Genomic DNA, 17,613 nt, shown 5'->3' on the forward strand with positions numbered 1-17,613 from the left:
GACCTGGGAGGCGGAGCTTGCAGTGAGCTGAGATCCGGCCACTGCACTCCAGCCTGGGCGACAGAGCGAGACTCCGTCTCAAAAAAAAAAAAAAAAGAAATTAAATGGATTAGAAGACTTTAGGCTGAATTACAGTTGGGGAATGCTAGTGAGAATGGCTCCTATGAGTGTTTTCCACCCTCCTCTCTTAGAAGTTCTCAAATTGAGCTTTAGGAGAGGGAAGATTCTTCATAGATTTCATCTTCTTTTTGGCTCCCTTCTGTTCCCCAGGCCCGCCTGGCTGCCTTAGCTGACCAGTGGCAGTTCTTGGTGCAGAAGTCAGCTGAAAAGAGCCAGAAACTGAAAGAAGCCAACAAGCAGCAGAACTTCAACACAGGGATCAAGGACTTTGACTTCTGGCTGTCTGAGGTAACACTGAGTGGTTTCTCTTCCCACCAGTGGGGAATTTCTAGTCATTTGGGACAGTGGGTTCATCAGTGAGCCCAAAACCATGAAAAGGCAGGGCTCACCAGACACCCCTTTTGACAGAAACCTTTATTACATATGAGTTGCTGTAATGCCGTAAGGGATTGATGTGCAAAGGGAGTGAATATTTAGAGAAGAGAGCTGACTTGGAGTGGCACTTGGACTGCAGATCACTCATGTCCATAGGGAAGGCAAATAGAAAGAGATTATGGATGGTTACACAGCGTGCAACTCTGACAAGCCTATGCCAGGATAGAAACCAAGATAGTAGCATCTAGGAAACCAGAGTCAGTCATGTATTCTCCTTGGAGAATGTTTGGAAAGCATAGACTATAAAAATATCATAGAGGTTTTAGTCAGGTGCGGTGGCTCACGCCTGTAATCCCAGCACTTCAGGAGGCCGAGGCAGGCGGATCACTTGAGGTCAGGAGTTCGAGACCAGCCTGACCAACATAGTGAAACCTTGTCTCTGCTAAAAATACAAAAATTAGCCGGGCATGGTGGCGTGCTCCTGTAATCCCAGCTACTCAGGAGGCTGAGCAGGAGAATCGCTTGAACCCAGGAGGTGGAGTTTGCAGTGAGCCGAGATCACACCATTGCACTCCAGCCTGGGCGACAGAGCAAGACTTCATCTCAAAAAAAAAAAATGTTTTTTTGAATAATTGTGTAAGTTTATCATAGAGCCATGCCATAATTTATTCCCATATTGTTGGACATTCAGGTGTTCCCAGCCTTTTGGTGTATATATTTAGCTGCAGTGAATACCTTTGAATATTAATCTTTGCCCACACTGCTGATTCTTTCCTAGGGGAGTTTCCTTGAACTAGGATTGCTGTGCATTTTGCCTTTAGCTGTAGTATTTACTATGAATAGACTCTGGAGTCTAGGTTTGACTGACTGAGTGGAGACAGTGTCTGAGGCCGGGCAGGCTGATCAAAGTGACTAGGAATCACAGTAACACATTGTGATGGAGAAGTATTCAGGTCCAAACAAGGACCTGGAATAACCACTGGGCATCCTGAATTTTCCAGAATGCTGAGTATACACCACACAGTAGCGTTTCCTTTTTATGTTTTCACTGCCAGGTGGAGGCCCTGCTGGCATCCGAAGATTATGGCAAAGACCTGGCTTCTGTGAATAACCTGCTGAAAAAGCATCAACTGCTGGAAGCAGATATATCTGCCCATGAGGTAAGCAAAGGGAGGCAGGCCAGGCCCAAGTGCCTGGGACGCGGCTGTGCCTGACTCCTAAGGAAAACTAGCATGTTTGAGAAGAGAGAGTGACTTCTTTCACTTAAAGCAGCCATTCTCAAAGGTTGTGGCCTCAGGATCATTATACACTTGACAGTTATTGAGGCTCTTAAGAGATTTTTATTATGTAGGTTTTATCTGTCAGTATTCACCATTATTAAAAGTTAAATAAATTTTAAGGCCTGGCGCGGTGGCTTACGGCTGTAATCCCAGCAGTTTGGGAGGCCGACATGCGGATCACCGGAGGTGAGGAGTTCGAGACCACCCCAGCCAACGTGGTGAAACCCCGTCTCTACTAAAAATACAAAAATTAGCCAGGCGTGGTGGCGGGTGCCTGTAATCCCAGGTACTCGGGCAGCTGAGGCAGGATAATCGCTTGAGCCCAGGAGGCAGAGGTTGCAGTGAGCCACGGCACTCCAGCCTCGGCAGCAGAGTAATACTCCATCTCTAAAAAAAATAAATAAAATGCTGAATTTAGGTTGTCGTGTTTTGTATTGGATGAAAATTCAGCTTTGAACAGGTAGGTAGATAGAAAAGACAGGAATATTTTGATACGGATAAGTGTGAATAATTTTCTTTGATACTATACCAAAGTTGTAGTTTCTTAAAGCTTGGCTGTGGTCAGGCACAGTGGCTCACACCTGTAATCCCAGCACTTTGGGAGGCTGAGGCAGGCAGATCATGTGAGCCCAGGAGTTCAAGCCTGGGCAACATGATGAGACACTGTACAAAAAAATACAAAAATTAGGCTGGGCGTGGTGGGTTATGCCTGTAATCCTAGCACTTTGGGAGGCCAAGGTGGGCGGATTGCCTGAGCTCAGGAGTTTGAGACCAGCCTGGGCAACACAGTGAAACCACGTTTCTACTAAAATATAAAAAATTAGCCAGATGTGGCAGCGTGTGCTTGTAAATCCCAGCTACTCGGGAGGCTGAGGCAGGAGAATTGCTTGAACCGCTGAGATCGTGTAACTGCACTCCAGCCTGGGCGACAGAGTGAGACTACGTCTCAAAAAAAAAAAAAAAAAACCCACAAAAATTAACCAGACGTTGGGGCACGCACCTATAGTCCCAGTTATTTGGAGGCTGAGACAGGAGGTTCACTTGAGCCCAGGCAGGAGGTCAAGGCTGCAGTGAATCATGATCACACCACCGCACTCCTGGATGACAGCAAGAAAAAAACAGTGTCTCAAAAAAAACTGTTTTTTTGAGTTGCAAAGTGGCCCCTCAAACCTTGTCAGTAAATTTTTTATACTGGCTTATATTAAAACCCACTGGTCCATCTTGGGCTTTAAATGTAGCTCTTACCTGTGCATGATTTTGTAACATCATGCATGGCTCATTTGGTAAATATTGCTTCTCTGAGCAATATTATGCCTGTTGGTTCTATATTTTGACATATGTGATTATATGATATCAAAACATTGCTGTTAATACCACCAATTTCATCAGAAAAATCTTCACATATTAGGAAGCCATCAGGCTTCTGATGGTGGATGTTTAAGTTTTCTAAAATTCTAACTTTCTCATAGAAGTTTGAATTTTATCATTAGTAACAAACTGTCAGTATTACTTGAAGTGACAGGCTCACTTTATTTGTTTTGGGCCATGTATCTGTGAGATACCAAGTATGAATGACCATAGTTTGTCTGTTGGTTGGTCTTTCAAGTACAAAAGAATGCCTACTCAGTAAAATTAACTTTCACTGCCTTAAGGACATTCTTAAGTGAAAAAGCAATTTTTTTTTTTACTGTGAGTGGGTGGCAGTGAAGAATCCACTTCTAGTAATTTGCCACTGCCTTGATTTGAGCTAAAGCACCAGCATGTCCCCTCCTTCTCCATTGCTTTTGTACTATCAGTGCAAATGTCCACACAGTAAAAAAGGCAAATAATGTCTTATAATGTAATGAAAATAGTTTGAGTTCATAAAATGCCAGAGGTCCACATAACATACTTTGAGAATATCAACACTCCACATCTCAGTAAGGAATTCCTGAGTTCTTAGGTTCAAGCAGATAGTTGTAAGAGACCCAGTTTCTGACCCTCTTATGTCCTCTGCCCCAGGATCGCCTGAAGGACCTGAACAGCCAGGCAGACAGCCTGATGACCAGCAGTGCCTTCGACACCTCCCAAGTAAAAGACAAGAGGGACACCATCAACGGGCGCTTCCAGAAGATCAAGAGCATGGCGGCCTCCCGGCGAGCCAAGCTGAATGAATCCCATCGCCTGCACCAGTTCTTCCGGGACATGGATGACGAGGAGTCCTGGATCAAGTACGTGTTCTCAGTGGCCTGTAATAGTGGGCAGCAGAAACCACAGGCTGACTATTGAGGCAGAAGGTTTCTATCTCCTGGCTGTAGTGGTGAGGCTGGAAACCCTGCTGGACTAGGATCCCAGCTTGGCCACACACTCCTGGGATGCCTCTGTTTTCTGCTTTCCGAGTTTACAGTGATGATGATTGGCGGTGGTGGTGATCCACGCTGGTTACGTAGGCCCTGTCTAGACCCTGCCCTTTAGATTCCCGTGAAAGTTAGTGAGTTTGTGTCTGACCTCCTGGAGAAGATCACTTCTCCAAGGAAGGAGCTGCTTTTTTTCTTATTCTCTATCTACCCCCCCAAAATGTCAGTCTACTGATCCCAGTTGACGTAGCATGTAAACAAACATCTTTTGTTTTTTGAGACGGAGTCTCGCTCTGTCGCCAGGCTAGAGTGCCACCATGCCCGACTAATTTTTGTATTTTTAGTAGAGACAGGGTTTCACCATGTTGGCCAGGCTGGTCTCAAACTGACCTCCCCTGACCTTAAGTGATCCACCCACCTTGGCCTCCCAAAGTGCTGTGATCATAGGCATGAGCCACTGCTCCTGGTCAGAAGGCTTTAAGGAAGTAAGGAATTAAGAGAGAGGATTTTGTTCTTAAAAGGCATTTCTGGCCAGGCACAGTGGCTCACGCTTGTGATAACAGCGCTTTGGGAGGCCGAGGCAGGCAGATCACTTGAGGTCAGAAGTTCAAGACAAGCCTGGCCAACATGGTGAAACCCCATCTCTACTAAATATACAAAAATTAGCCAGGTGTGGTGGCGGGCGCCTGTGGTCCCAGCTACTTGGGAGGCTGAGGCAGGAGAATCACTTGATCCGGGGAAGCGGAGGTTGCAGTGAGCTGAGATTGCACCACTGTACTCCAGAGCAAGACTCCGTCTCAAAAAAATAAAAAATAAAAATACAAAAATTAGCCAGGCATGGTGGTGCAGGCCTGTAATCCCAGCTACTCAGGAGGCTGAGGCAGGAGAATGACTTGAACCCGGGAAGTGGAGGTTTCAGTGAGCCGAGATCATGCCACTGCCCTCCATCCTGGGAGACAGAGCAAGACTTTGTCTCAAAAAATATGTATGTTATATAGCTGGGCGTGGTGGCTCACACCTATAATCCCAACACTTTGGGGGAGGCCAAGGTGGGAAGATCGCTTGAGTCCAAGAGTTTGAGACCAGCGTGGGCAACATGGTGAAAACTCATATCTACCAAAAATAGAAAAAATTAGCCAGGCATAGTGGCGCACACCTGTGGTCCCAGCTACTCAGGAGGCTGAGGTGGGAGGATCACTCGAACCAGGTAGGCGGAGGTTGCAGTGAGCAGAGATCATGCCATTGCAGTGTACCCAGAGCAACAGAATGAGACTCTGTTTCAAAAAATATATATGGGTTTATGTATGTATATATATAAATAAATATCTTCATATATTTACAGACATATATTGATACATATTTAGTATACATGATTGATATATATTGATATAATTTGATAGGGCTCCTCAGGGCAGCACCAGTGGTGCCTCCCATCCTCCAGTGCATCCCCAACCCTCTAGAATCTGGACACACAGCAGGGCTCATAGATGCATAGATGGACAGAGGTTCTTGGTCACTACTCACTGGGGAAGTAGAGGCTTTTGTTTTCCAGAAAACTGGCAAGGATTTTCCCAGAAAGATTAGTAGATGTCTGTGAGGTCCACAGTTGACCTGATGTCCCCACTTGAAAGCAGGGAGGTGCAGAGACCGACTGTGCCGTTCCCCGTCTCTCATTCAGGGAGAAGAAGCTGCTGGTGGGCTCTGAGGACTACGGCCGGGACCTCACTGGCGTGCAGAACCTGAGGAAGAAGCACAAGCGGCTGGAGGCAGAACTGGCCGCGCATGAGCCAGCTATTCAGGTAGGGGCCGCCTTCTGCCAAGAGGGCAGAGGTGTTTGAGTGGGCCCTAGGGGACAGACAAACCCCTTGCGCTTATTTCACTGAGGTCCCTAAAGTGTTCATGATCCCTCAGTCCAAACCTGGAGAAGTCCCAAATTTGATGTTGAGGACTTTTCCTGGGAGCCTCAAGACAGAGGCACCAGCAGAGCTACCTGCTGTTAACCTCATCGTCCTTACCTGTCAGGGTGTCCTGGACACTGGCAAGAAGCTGTCCGATGATAACACCATCGGGAAAGAGGAGATCCAGCAGCGGCTGGCCCAGTTTGTGGAGCACTGGAAAGAGTTGAAGCAGCTGGCATCTGCCCGGTGAGTAGTCAGAGGCAGGAGCTCCCGGGAACAAGTGGAAGGCCAGCACCCAAGGGCAGACTCTGAGCTGTGGGGTCCACTGGGCCCTCCTACCATCTCCTGGACCTTTGGCCTCACATGTGCCATAGTCGGTTTGCTCCAGAGCCACCTCCCACAGGCCATGCTAAGGTGGTCTCATTCTGTTAATCTGGAGTCTGGAATCACGGAGTGGGTGATTCATGGTGTTCCGTGGACGGACTGACTGTGAGGGCCCACTTTTTTTGTGAATTTTTTTTTTTTTTTTTGGTTGAGACGGAGTCTCTCTCCGTCACCCAGGCTGGAGTGCAGTGGTGCAATCTCGGCTCACTGCAGGCTCCGCCTCCCGGGTTCACATCATTGTCCTGCCTCAGCCTCCCGAGTAGCTGGGACTACAGGTGCCCTCCACCACGCCCGGCTAATTTTTTTGTATTTTTAGTAGAGACGGGGTTTCACCGTGTTAGCCAGGATGGTCTCGATCTCCTGACCTCATGATCCGCCCGCCTCGGCCTCCCAAAGTACTGGGATTACAGGCCTGAGGCACTGCGCCTGGCTTTTATGAATGTTTTTAAGCATATGTTAACTATCACAATCAAAGCTGGAGGAGATTATGGCTGATTTTCTTCCTGTCTGCTGTAATTAGGGGTCAGCGGCTTGAAGAGTCCTTGGAATATCAGCAGTTTGTAGCCAATGTGGAAGAGGAGGAAGCCTGGATCAATGAGAAAATGACCCTGGTGGCCAGTGAAGATTATGGAGACACTCTTGCCGCCATCCAGGTGAGACAGAAACCAAAGGTGTCACCTGCTCTCTCTCTTGGCAACTGCCTGCTGGTCATCATTTCCCTGTTGGTTTGTTAAAGGACCCTGCTCTTAATAGGAGAGCACACAGGGCCAGCAGCCAAGGCCTCAGTAGTTGGTTTTAACCCTCAAGATCTCACACTAGGGGACATTGCCCTTCAGTAGACACAATTGATGTGGCTTTATCAGTCTCGGTTCCCGGGCCCTGTCATTCGCCAGGCAGTGGTGGGCTTGGGTCTTTGTATTAGTTTCCTGGGGCCTCCATAAATAAGTACCACAGGCAGAGTACCACAGACGGAGTTCCATAGACGGAGTACCACCGACGGAGTACCACAGACGGAGTGGCACAGACGGAGTGGCACAGAGTGGCTGAGGACAACACAGGTTTATTGCTTCTCAGTTCGGGAGGCCAGAAGTCTGAAATCAAGATGCAGGACCATGTTCTCCAAACCTGTAGGGGAGGATCCTTCCTTGCCTCTTCCAGTTTTTGTTGGCACCAGGTGCCCTTGGCATGTGGCATCATCACTGTAGTCTCTGCCTGTCTTCACATGGCCATCTTCCCTCTGTGTGTGTCTTCACTTGGCATCACTCTGTGTGTCTATTCACATTTCTGTGTGCTGTTGTAAGGATATCAGGTGTATTGGATGAGGGTCCACCCTAATGACTTCATCTTACCTTTGCAGAGTATGTTTGCAAAGATCCCCTTTCCACATTCATGGGTACCAGAAGTTAGGACTTCATCATCTCTTGAGGGGGACAGAGTTCAGCCCATCACATACTCCCTAAATTGGTTAACTGTTGCCACATAACAACCTGCCTAAATGTAGTGGTTGAAAGCAGCACCCATTTCTTATTTTTAAGAATAAATGGATTCATTTCCCATGGATCTGTGGATCAGTAGCATCTGCAGCTGTCACTGGAGGTCCCTCATGCTCCTGCATTCAGGCAGAGCGTGGCTGGGCTGAGAGATCAGTCACACACTGGCAGCTGAGCCTGGGTGTCACCTAGCCTGGACATCTCTGTTCCCCTCCACGTGGCCTGTTGTCCGCCAGCTGGCTAGACCAGCCTCTTTCAGCAGCACTCAGACAGGCAAAGGCAGGAGCTGCAAGGTGTCTGCAGCCTCACACATCATCCTCACTGCCTTCTGGCCAAAGCAAGTCCCAAGACAGCCCAGAGGCATAGATGGACAGATTCGCCTCTGGAAAGGAGATGCTGCAAAACATCATGGTCAGATATGTCTAAATTCCTGTCCCCAGATGTGGAAGCAGGAGTATGCACTCCCGGGAATCGAGTTAGCTCTGAGCCACCTTCCTCACCGTAGGAAGCATCCTCCACTGGTCAGGGTGATTCAGGTAGAATTTAGATGGTCAGTCATTTCCCATCCTCTGCATAGTTTGAGTTCCCTGGAAGCAACGAAAAAGGCATTGTCTGCAGTGCTTAAACTGTACTGAAGAAAAGACATGGGGCCGGGCATGGTGGCTCATGCCTGTAATCCCAGCACTTTGGGAGGCTGAGGCGGGCACATCACCTGAGGTCAGGAGTTGGAGACCAACCTGGCCAACATGGTGAAACCCCATCTGTACTAAAAAATATGAAAATTAGCTGGGCGTGGTAGTGCATGCCTATAATCCCAGCTACTTGGGTGCCTGAGGCAGGAGAATCACTTGAACCTGGGAGGCAGAGGTTGCAGTGAGCCGAGATCACACTGCTGCACTCCAGCCTGGGCAACAGAGCAAGACTCTGTCTCGAAAAGAAAAAGACATGACTTGGAAGGCCTTTTCTGAGATGTGTTCAAGTTAAACCTTAAAAATGTGTCATTTTTGTTTGGGTGTGTATCTTCAGCTTGGTTTGTGTCATTCTTGTGGTCCTCTTGGGGGAGAGACCATAAGACACTGTTGATGGATAACAAAGGGTTTGACCCTTCCCAAAGGTCCAAAGACTGTCCCTGCCAAGGCCTGTCCCAACACCGCTGGTTACTCTCACTGCCTCGTGTTTTCCTTCCTTTTATGATTCTCTTTTTATTAATGTTCCTCTTTATTGTCCTCTTCCCCAGCTAGCCTGTAATGTGTGCATGGACAGGGACCATAGCGGTTTTGTCACTCTCTGTCCCTGGGGCCTAGCCCACAACACATAGCAGGCTCTCAATAGTGGGCCTTGGCTGCTTCTACTCCAGGGCTTACTGAAGAAACATGAAGCTTTTGAGACAGACTTCACCGTCCACAAAGATCGCGTGAATGACGTCTGCACCAATGGACAAGACCTCATTAAGAAGGTGAGTCCAGCCCATCGGTAAGACCTCCATCACCCACTGGGATACCCACATGTAGGTACCACAGAGGTCCCCCAGAGTTCACTTCCTGGGATGTTCAAACCAAGGTCTGCGTGGAAACCAGTAGCAATTCCATTCCTGTGTTTCGTGACAAGTTGGACGTTTCCCCCTTTTTAAAGCCCGTAAAGTTATTCTGCAGTGCTTATTTTTTCTGCGTTAAGCAACAGAGACACTGGCACTCCCAAATGCTGCTCTTAGTTTATTTCTCAAGCAGTACAATCTCTTTATAGGGACAGTAGAAAATGCAAATAAGCAAAGCATAAAATAAAAATTACCCATAAAACCCCACCCAGAGACTACACATTAGATCTTTGTGTCTTACCTGCCAGACCTTTTCTCTCCACAGGTATAGAGCTACCAACTAGATCAAACAGCCCCAGAGATTCCCATTTAATAGGATCATATCACTCCATAAATTATCAAAAACCTGGAGCCTGTACAGGGCATTTTAGAAATGAATCTACTTCATTCGCGGCCCTTTTGGGAGAAAACAAAATAAAGGGACTTGGTGCTTTCCCAGCAACAGTGAAGCCACATCCTTCCCACATGGAAGCTCTAGACTGAAGGCTGTGCATCCATGGGTCTGGAATTTACCAGCAGTCACTCACGTGCAGGGGCGCACCTGGAGTGCCTTAGGACAGAGGTGTTTTGTTTTTTTTTTTGAGACGGAGTCTTGCTGAGTAGCCCAGGCTGGAGTGCAGGGGCATGATCTCAGCTCACTGCAAGCTCCGCCTCCCGGGTTCACGCCATTCTCCTGCCTCAGCCTCCCAAGTAGCTGGGACTACAGGCGCCCGCCACCACGCCCCACTAATTTTTTGTGTGTTTTTAGTAGAGATGGGGTTTCACCATGTTACCCAGGATGGTCTCAATCTCCTGACCTTATGATCCACCCGCCTTGGCCTCCCAAAGTGCTGGGATTACAGGCATGAGCCACCACATCGGGCCAAGGACAGAGGTTTTAACAGCTTTGGTCTCCTGTCACACACACATCATGAGAAGGATTTCTCATCACAGAGGTTGCACTCAGCAGTCATGGCCTTGACACTAGGGTTTGATCCATAGGCAGCAACAATGTAGCTAAAATCCATTTCACTGGAGAGCTTTTTTTCCTTGCTCTGATCTGCAAATAAACTAGCACGAAACTAATTTCAGATACATGTGTAGATGTAGACGTGGCTCCTGCGCACTTAACCCCCCAACACACACCCAGACAACATTCCCAGTTCTTCAAGCCAGGAGATCACCGGTGTGAGTGTCCTTCGGCCTTCTAGCAATGAGCCGGCTGCTTTTTTTGTTTGTTTTTTTTTTTTTTGAGACGGAGTTTCACTCTTGTTGCCCAGGCTAGAGTGCAGTGGCGCGATCTTGGCTCACCACAACCTCCGCCTCCCAGGTTCAAGCGATTCTCCTGCCTCCGCCTCCCTAGTAGCTGGGATTACAGGCATGTGCCACCACGCCCAGCTAATTCTAATTTTGTATTTTTAGTAAAGACGGGGTTTCTCCATGTTGGTCAGGCTGGTCTCAAACTCCCGACCTCAGGTGATCTGTCCGCCTTGGCCTCCCAAAGTGCTGGGATTACAGGCGTGAGCCACCGTGCCCGGCCAGCGAGCCAGCTGCTTTGTCCTCAGCAACAGCCTGTTTCCTCCTTGAATTTCTCTTTCAATTCTTTTTTCTTTTTCTTTTTCCCCTTTTCACAGGTGTTAAAGAATTTCTCTTTAAATTTAATGTGACTTGCAGTATGTTGTTTTTTTTTTTTAATTTTATGTATTTTTTAAAAAATTTTATTTATTTATTTTAATTTTATGTATTTATTTATTTTAGACAGAGTCTCGCTCTGTCGCCCAGGCTGGAGTGCACTGGCGCAATCTTGCCTCACTGCCACCGCCACCTCCTGGGTTCAAGTGACTCTCCTGCCTCAGCCTCCTGAGTAGCTGGGGTTACAGGCGCGTGCCACCACTCCCGGCTAATTTTTGTATCTTTATTAGGGACAGAGTTTCACCATGTTGGTTAGGCAGGTCTCGGACTCCTGACCTCATAATCCGCCTGCCTCAGCCTCTCAAAGTGCTGGGGTTACAGGTGTGAGCTACCGCACCCAACCAATTTTTTTATTTTTATTTTTTGAGATGGAGTCTCACTCTTGTCACCCAGGCTGGAGTGTAATGATGTGATCGTGGCTCATTGCAGCCTCTGCCTCCCAGGTTTCAGCAGTTCTCCCACCTGAGCCTCCCTAGTTAGCTGGGACCACAGGTGGGTGCCACCACACCTGGCTTCTTTTCTTTTCTTTCTTTTTTTTTTTTTTTTTTTTTTTTAAGACTGGGTCTCACTGTGTTGCCCAGGCTGGTCTCCAACTCCTGGGCTCAGGCGATTCTCTCGCCTCGTGCTGAGATTACAGGAGTGAGCCACTGCACCCAGCCCTATATGTGTAGTATTTTAAGTGATAATATTCAATTTTTTTCTATCAAAAATAATACTAGTGAATATATCATTGTAACTTCAAATTTCAGCCCATTCCTTTTTGTTTTGTTTGAAACAGTCTTGCTCTGTTGCCCAGGCTGGGTGCAGTGGCACAGTCTCGGCTCACTGCAGTCTCCGCCTCCCAGGTTCAAGCAGTTCTTATCCCTCAGCCTCCTGGGTCGCTGGAATTACAGATGCGCGCCACCATATCTGCCTTTTTTTCTTTTTTTTTTGTATTTTTTAGAAGAGACAGGGTTGGCCGGGCGCGGTGGCTCAAGCCTGTAATCCCAGCACTTTGGGAGTCCGAGGCGGGTGGATCACGAGGTCAGGAGATCGAGAGTATCCTGGCTAACATGGTGAAACCCCGTCTCTACTAAAAATACAAAAAACTAGCCGGGCGTGGTGGCGGGCGCCTGTAGTCTCAGCTACTTGGGAGGCTGAGGCGGGAGAATGGCGTGAACCCGGGAGGCGAAGCTTGCAGTGAGCCGAGACTGCGCCACTGCACTCCAGCCTGGGAGACACAGCGAGACTCCGTCTCAAAAAAAAAAAAAAAAAAAAGAAGAAGAGACAGGGTTTCACCATATTGGCCAGGCTGGTCTTGAACTCCTGGCCTCAAGTGATCTGCGTACCTCAGCCTCCCAGAGTGCTAGGATTACAGGTGTTAGCCACTGTGCCTGGCCCATATTTCTTTAGAATTAATTCCTAGGACTGGCCGGGCACTGTGGCTGACACCTGTAATCCCAGCACTTTGGGAGGCCGAGGTGAGCAGATCACCTGAGGTCAGGAGTTCGAGACCAGCCTGGCCAACATGGTGAAACCCCATCTCTACTAAAAATAAAAAATTAGCTGGGCATGGTGGTGTTCTCCCGTAGTCCCAGCTACTCGGGAGGCTGAGGCAGGAGAATCTCTTGAACCCGGGAGGCGGAGGTTGCAGTGAGCTGAGATCACGTCACTGCACTCCAGCCTGGGCGACAGAGTGAAACTCTGTGTCAAAAAACAAAAAAAGAATTCCTAAAAGTAGAATTGCCAGTACAGTGTATTCATCTGAAGCCTTTGACTGTGTTGCTCTTACAAAAGCCTCACCTATCATTGTTTACCCAGCAATGGACAGGGGAGCAAGTGGCCCATTTTATAGAAGTTTAGAGCCTTTCCAGGGAGGGCATAGTCAGGTAACCACAGCAGGTGAGGCTGACCAGTGTGTGCCTCTCTCCATGGCCTAGAACAATCACCATGAGGAGAACATATCTTCAAAGATGAAGGGCCTGAATGGGAAAGTGTCAGACCTGGAGAAAGCTGCAGCCCAGAGGAAGGCGAAGCTGGATGAGAACTCGGCCTTCCTTCAGTTCAACTGGAAGGCGGACGTGGTGGAGTCCTGGATCGGTGAGCACTGTCGGAAAGGCCCACAAGAGCCTTCCCAGAGCTGCTCTTTGTCTCCTTCCATGTCATTGGTTTTCTTCTTTAGAGAAGAAACTGATCAATTGTGGGCATGGCAGAGAACCTACTACCAGGGTAGACCACTGACTGCCAGCTAGGAGGAGACAGTGTCCTGAGGCCAGAGCTGCCGGAACTGGGCTGGCACCAGGGTTAATAAAAGCCTGTAAATGCTGCTGCAAGCAGAGATGGCATAATGTGACGTCATGACATGAACAGAGTGGGCACAGCAAAGGCACCACTAGCTGCCCTGGTCGGGCACCACCCAGCTCCTGGGTGAGGGGAAACTGGGTCCTGATATCGGGGTCCCCGTGTCCTGGGTAGTCCTGGGTTGTAATAATAGCAAGTGAACTAGAGGACAGGCTACAAGGAGCTCCTCATGGCACAGATGGCGGCCAGGCCTGGGTGCAGGGAGGGGCCCGCTAATGTGGGTTCTGAGGCTGCAGTTAGGAATATTGGACTTTATGTGTACACAAAAAATGGTTTGTCTGGGTTTTGGCTTTTTTCTTTTGTAATCCATCTCACTCCACTGAGGAGGGCGGTATATTTTCCACACTTGGTTTTCTAGGTGAAAAGGAGAACAGCTTGAAGACAGATGACTATGGCCGAGACCTGTCTTCTGTGCAGACGCTCCTCACCAAACAGGTCTGCCCTGCCCCTTCATTGGTTGAAATGTATGCAAATAGCATCTCCTGCGAGATGACTGGGGACGTCTTTCACTGACGCATTTAACTATCTTCTATTAGCCCCTGGGGATCAGCAGGATAAAGATCCTGTCCTGGTCCTCAGAGAGCTTCCAGACTAACTGGGGAAGCAAACACAGAACCAGGCATCTCTGCAGCAGCCTGCTGGGTGCTGACGGGATGGGCACTGCAGGGGCACTCCCTCAGTTCTCAGTAGGCGAGGGTTGAAGGGGCAAGCCCTCCTAAGCGAAATCATGAGGGTGAATGAAAACGGTCAGGGAGAGAGGCAGGGCGAGTGTTCTAGGCAGAGCTGGCAGGGATCCCTGGGTCAGAAGAGCTGAAGGCTGGGGTCAGGGAGGTGGGAGGAGGCTGCCGCAGTGCAGTGATCTGCGGGCTGAAGGAGAGCAGGAAAGGGGGCGTGTGTGACCCAGTATCAGCAGTGTCCAGGCAGACAGTTTGGCTTGGGCATCTGGGGAACATGCTGGCGCCATCTGAGTCGAGGCACCTAGGAAGAGCTAGTTCCAGTCTTGTGGCGTCACCACAAATTGGCTTGTCACTCCTTGTTCAGGAAACTTTTGATGCTGGCCTCCAGGCCTTCCAGCAGGAAGGCATTGCCAACATCACTGCCCTCAAAGATCAACTTCTCGCTGCCAAGCATGTTCAGTCCAAGGCCATCGAGGCCCGGCACGCCTCCCTCATGAAAAGGTGGAGCCAGCTTCTGGCCAACTCAGCCACCCGCAAGAAGAAGCTTCTGGAGGCTCAGAGTCACTTCCGCAAGGTGAGGATGGGGCCACGCGAAGCTTAGCTGGCCCACAGCTCAGGGAAGGAAGCCCACTTTCTGTCTGCCCAACTCTGCCCCTCCTCCGTGAGGAAGCTGTGAGCTCAGTGCAAAGCTTTCGAACGTGGGTGTGGCGTCAGTTAAAACCAAGGCAAATGAGAGGGCCATGTGAGATCGACATTCAGAAGCACGCAGGACAGACTGAAGACAAGGGCAAAGGGTAGGAAGGGGAAAAAAGGCTGGTGAAGACTTGAAGAAGGGGGAGCAGGAGACAGGAGCAGAGGGGAGCTAAGCTCCCAGCAGGCTGTGTGCGCTTCTGATTCCCAGGAACCGCCCCGCACCCCACCTCCTGCACTGGGTCGGCATGTCCAGCCCTGACGACTCCGCTAACTCAGTCACTTCTGCTTCCAGGTGGAGGATCTCTTCCTGACCTTTGCCAAAAAGGCTTCTGCCTTCAACAGCTGGTTTGAAAATGCAGAGGAGGACTTAACAGACCCCGTGCGCTGCAACTCCTTGGAAGAAATCAAAGCTTTGCGTGAGGCCCACGACGCCTTCCGCTCCTCCCTCAGCTCTGCCCAGGCCGACTTCAATCAGCTGGCCGAGCTGGACCGCCAGATCAAGAGCTTCCGTGTAGCCTCCAACCCCTACACCTGGTTCACCATGGAGGCCCTGGAGGAGACCTGGAGGAACCTACAGAAGATCATCAAGGTACACCTCCCGCTGCCCTCAGGAGCTGCTCGGCCTCCCAGAGCCCTTGCTGGGCCCTGCTCAGAGCCCGCACTGAGTAACGACAGGACAGGGCAGGAGGAAGGAGCATGGTTTCATCAGAAGTTTCCATTTCTTTTTGTTTTCTTGAGACAGGGTCTCTGTCACCTAGACTGCAGTGCAGTGGTGCCAACATGGCTCCCTGTAGCCTCAGCCTCCCAGGCTCAGGTGGTCCTCTTTCCTGAGCCTCTTAAATAACTGGGACTACAAGCACATGCCAGCACGCCTGGCTAATTATTTTAATTTTTGTAGACAGGGTGTTGCCATGTTGCCCAGGCTGGTCTTGAACTTCTGGCCTCAAGCAGTCCTCCTGCCCAGGCCTCCCAAAGTGCTGGGATTACAGGTGTGAGCCACTGTACCCAGCCAGAAGTTTCCAGTTTCTCTTTCTTTTTTTTTTTTTTTTTGAGAGAGTCTCAGTTGCTTGAGGCAGTGGCCGGATCTCAGCTCACTGCAAGCCCGCCTCCCTGGTTCACGCCATCTCCTCCTGCCTCAGCCTCCCAAGTAGCTGGGACTAGAGGCGCTCACCACCTCGCCTCTTGGCTGTTTTTTTTATTTTTTAGTAGAGACGGGGTTTCACCGTGTTAGCCAGGATGGTCTTGATCTCCTGACCTCGTGATCCGCCCGTCTCGGCCTCCCAAAGTGCTGGGATTACAGGCGTGAGCCACCGCGCCCGGCCAGAAGTTTCCATTTCTGACAGTCCAGCAACTCCCTGCTTGACTGGCCAGTAGCTTCCCCACCAGGTCCACCCCTTCCTGAAGCACCTAGGGGGTGGGAACAGAGAAAGAACTACCAAGTGCTCTGAGCTGGCCTCATATCTCCCAGCCTCCTTCCCCTCTCATCTTTGGGGAGGTTCCTTGCAGGGAGGCCACCTCCATCCATCCTGAGCCAATCTGTGAAGGAGGGGCTGGTGTCACTGCCACAGCAGTGCATAGCATCTGCCCCCCTTTGGCCCTCAGGAGAGGGAGCTGGAGCTGCAAAAGGAACAGCGGCGGCAGGAGGAGAACGACAAGCTGCGCCAGGAGTTTGCCCAGCACGCCAATGCCTTCCACCAGTGGATCCAAGAGACCAGGTGCCAGCCCTCTGGGGCCAGGGGGCAGCAGCATGTCCCTGCTATGCTTAAGCCCTGGCGAGCCTCCAGCCCCAAGGAGGTGGGGGTGCTTTGTGTAAAACCAGAGGCAGCCTGGGAATAAAGCTGGGCTGGCAATGCCTGGTCGTGTTTGGAGCCGGGAGTGGGAGCATAGGTAGAGCAGCCTCCCAGTGCTGCATGTCCCAGAGGCCAAGTTGCTGGAGCTCCTGGATTGAGTGGGGCCACGCAGGGTGTGTGATCAGCCCCAGCAGTGATTTGGCGACAGACGATGCAGGGTCTATGCATTGAGTACTGATGTTGTTGCTTTTGTTTTCCTTTCTTTCTTTTGTCTTCTCTCTGTCCCCCACCTCCCGATTGCTGCTGTTGTCCGGATACCACCTTGTCTCCTGGCTGCTTGGATCTGCTCTCCACAGGACATACCTCCTCGATGGGTTAATATTGTTTTCTTCCTTCTCCGGGCTTGTCGTGTGGGGTCTCGTGCGCTTGCCCCTCTGCCCTTGTCCTGTAGCCTGGCTTGTGGAGGATCCCGGGATGGGCCTTCCTGCCCAGGGCAGGCTGCACTTCCCCTCCCACCTTTCCCGTCACCTGACAAGGAGCGTGTTCCTTGCCCCATAGCCCATGGTCCCGGGTCCCCGATAGAGCCTTCAAGCCAGAGGGAGCTACCCTTGCCTCACTGAGCGATTCCAAGGGCTCACTTTGGGTAGTGAAGGTGATGAAGCACGAAGGCCAGAGCTGGAGTCCAGGGGCCCTGAGAACCCCCGCGCCTGTCTAGTCCCCGGGCTCTGTTGGGCTCTCAGCGCTGCTTCCGCAGCGTGTCCAACAGTGGTCAATGGGCATGAAGCAGATGGCAATGTTGGGGGCTCAGGCAGGGTACAGTAAGTTCACAGCTGAGAAGGGCTGGGCACTGACACCTCCCAAGTAGCTGAGGCTGCCATTTGACTTTCCTGGGGTCAGGAAGGGTAAGAATTGTCTGCCCTAATAGAAGGCAAAAATGCCCCCGTTATGATGTGATAGACAGGACG

At 50.2% G+C, this 17,613-nt stretch overlaps 1 protein-coding gene across 14 annotated transcripts in view; it reads left to right on the top strand.

Annotated features, from left to right (window-relative positions):
• Nucleotides 1-17,613, top strand: part of SPTAN1 (spectrin alpha, non-erythrocytic 1) — an 85,740-nt gene that overhangs the window by 63,016 nt on the left and 5,111 nt on the right. For 13 of the 14 annotated variants that reach the window (XM_009188084.4, XM_009188089.4, XM_009188080.4 and 10 more), the window contains 13 exons: nucleotides 271-408; nucleotides 1,551-1,655; nucleotides 3,777-3,985; nucleotides 5,790-5,910; nucleotides 6,134-6,255; nucleotides 6,914-7,046; nucleotides 9,241-9,339; nucleotides 13,068-13,227; nucleotides 13,847-13,923; nucleotides 14,530-14,739; nucleotides 15,151-15,447; nucleotides 16,461-16,573; nucleotides 17,005-17,022. In XM_009188084.4, the coding sequence (XP_009186348.1) occupies nucleotides 271-408; nucleotides 1,551-1,655; nucleotides 3,777-3,985; nucleotides 5,790-5,910; nucleotides 6,134-6,255; nucleotides 6,914-7,046; nucleotides 9,241-9,339; nucleotides 13,068-13,227; nucleotides 13,847-13,923; nucleotides 14,530-14,739; nucleotides 15,151-15,447; nucleotides 16,461-16,573; nucleotides 17,005-17,022 (1,802 nt within the window). The remainder of the gene's footprint in view (nucleotides 1-270; nucleotides 409-1,550; nucleotides 1,656-3,776; nucleotides 3,986-5,789; nucleotides 5,911-6,133; nucleotides 6,256-6,913; nucleotides 7,047-9,240; nucleotides 9,340-13,067; nucleotides 13,228-13,846; nucleotides 13,924-14,529; nucleotides 14,740-15,150; nucleotides 15,448-16,460; nucleotides 16,574-17,004; nucleotides 17,023-17,613) is intronic. The other variant, XM_009188088.4, reaches the window with a different exon arrangement.

Source organism: Papio anubis, chromosome 13 (assembly GCF_008728515.1).
Source record: "Papio anubis isolate 15944 chromosome 13, Panubis1.0, whole genome shotgun sequence".
In the NCBI taxonomy this organism is placed as follows: domain Eukaryota; kingdom Metazoa; phylum Chordata; class Mammalia; order Primates; family Cercopithecidae; genus Papio; species Papio anubis.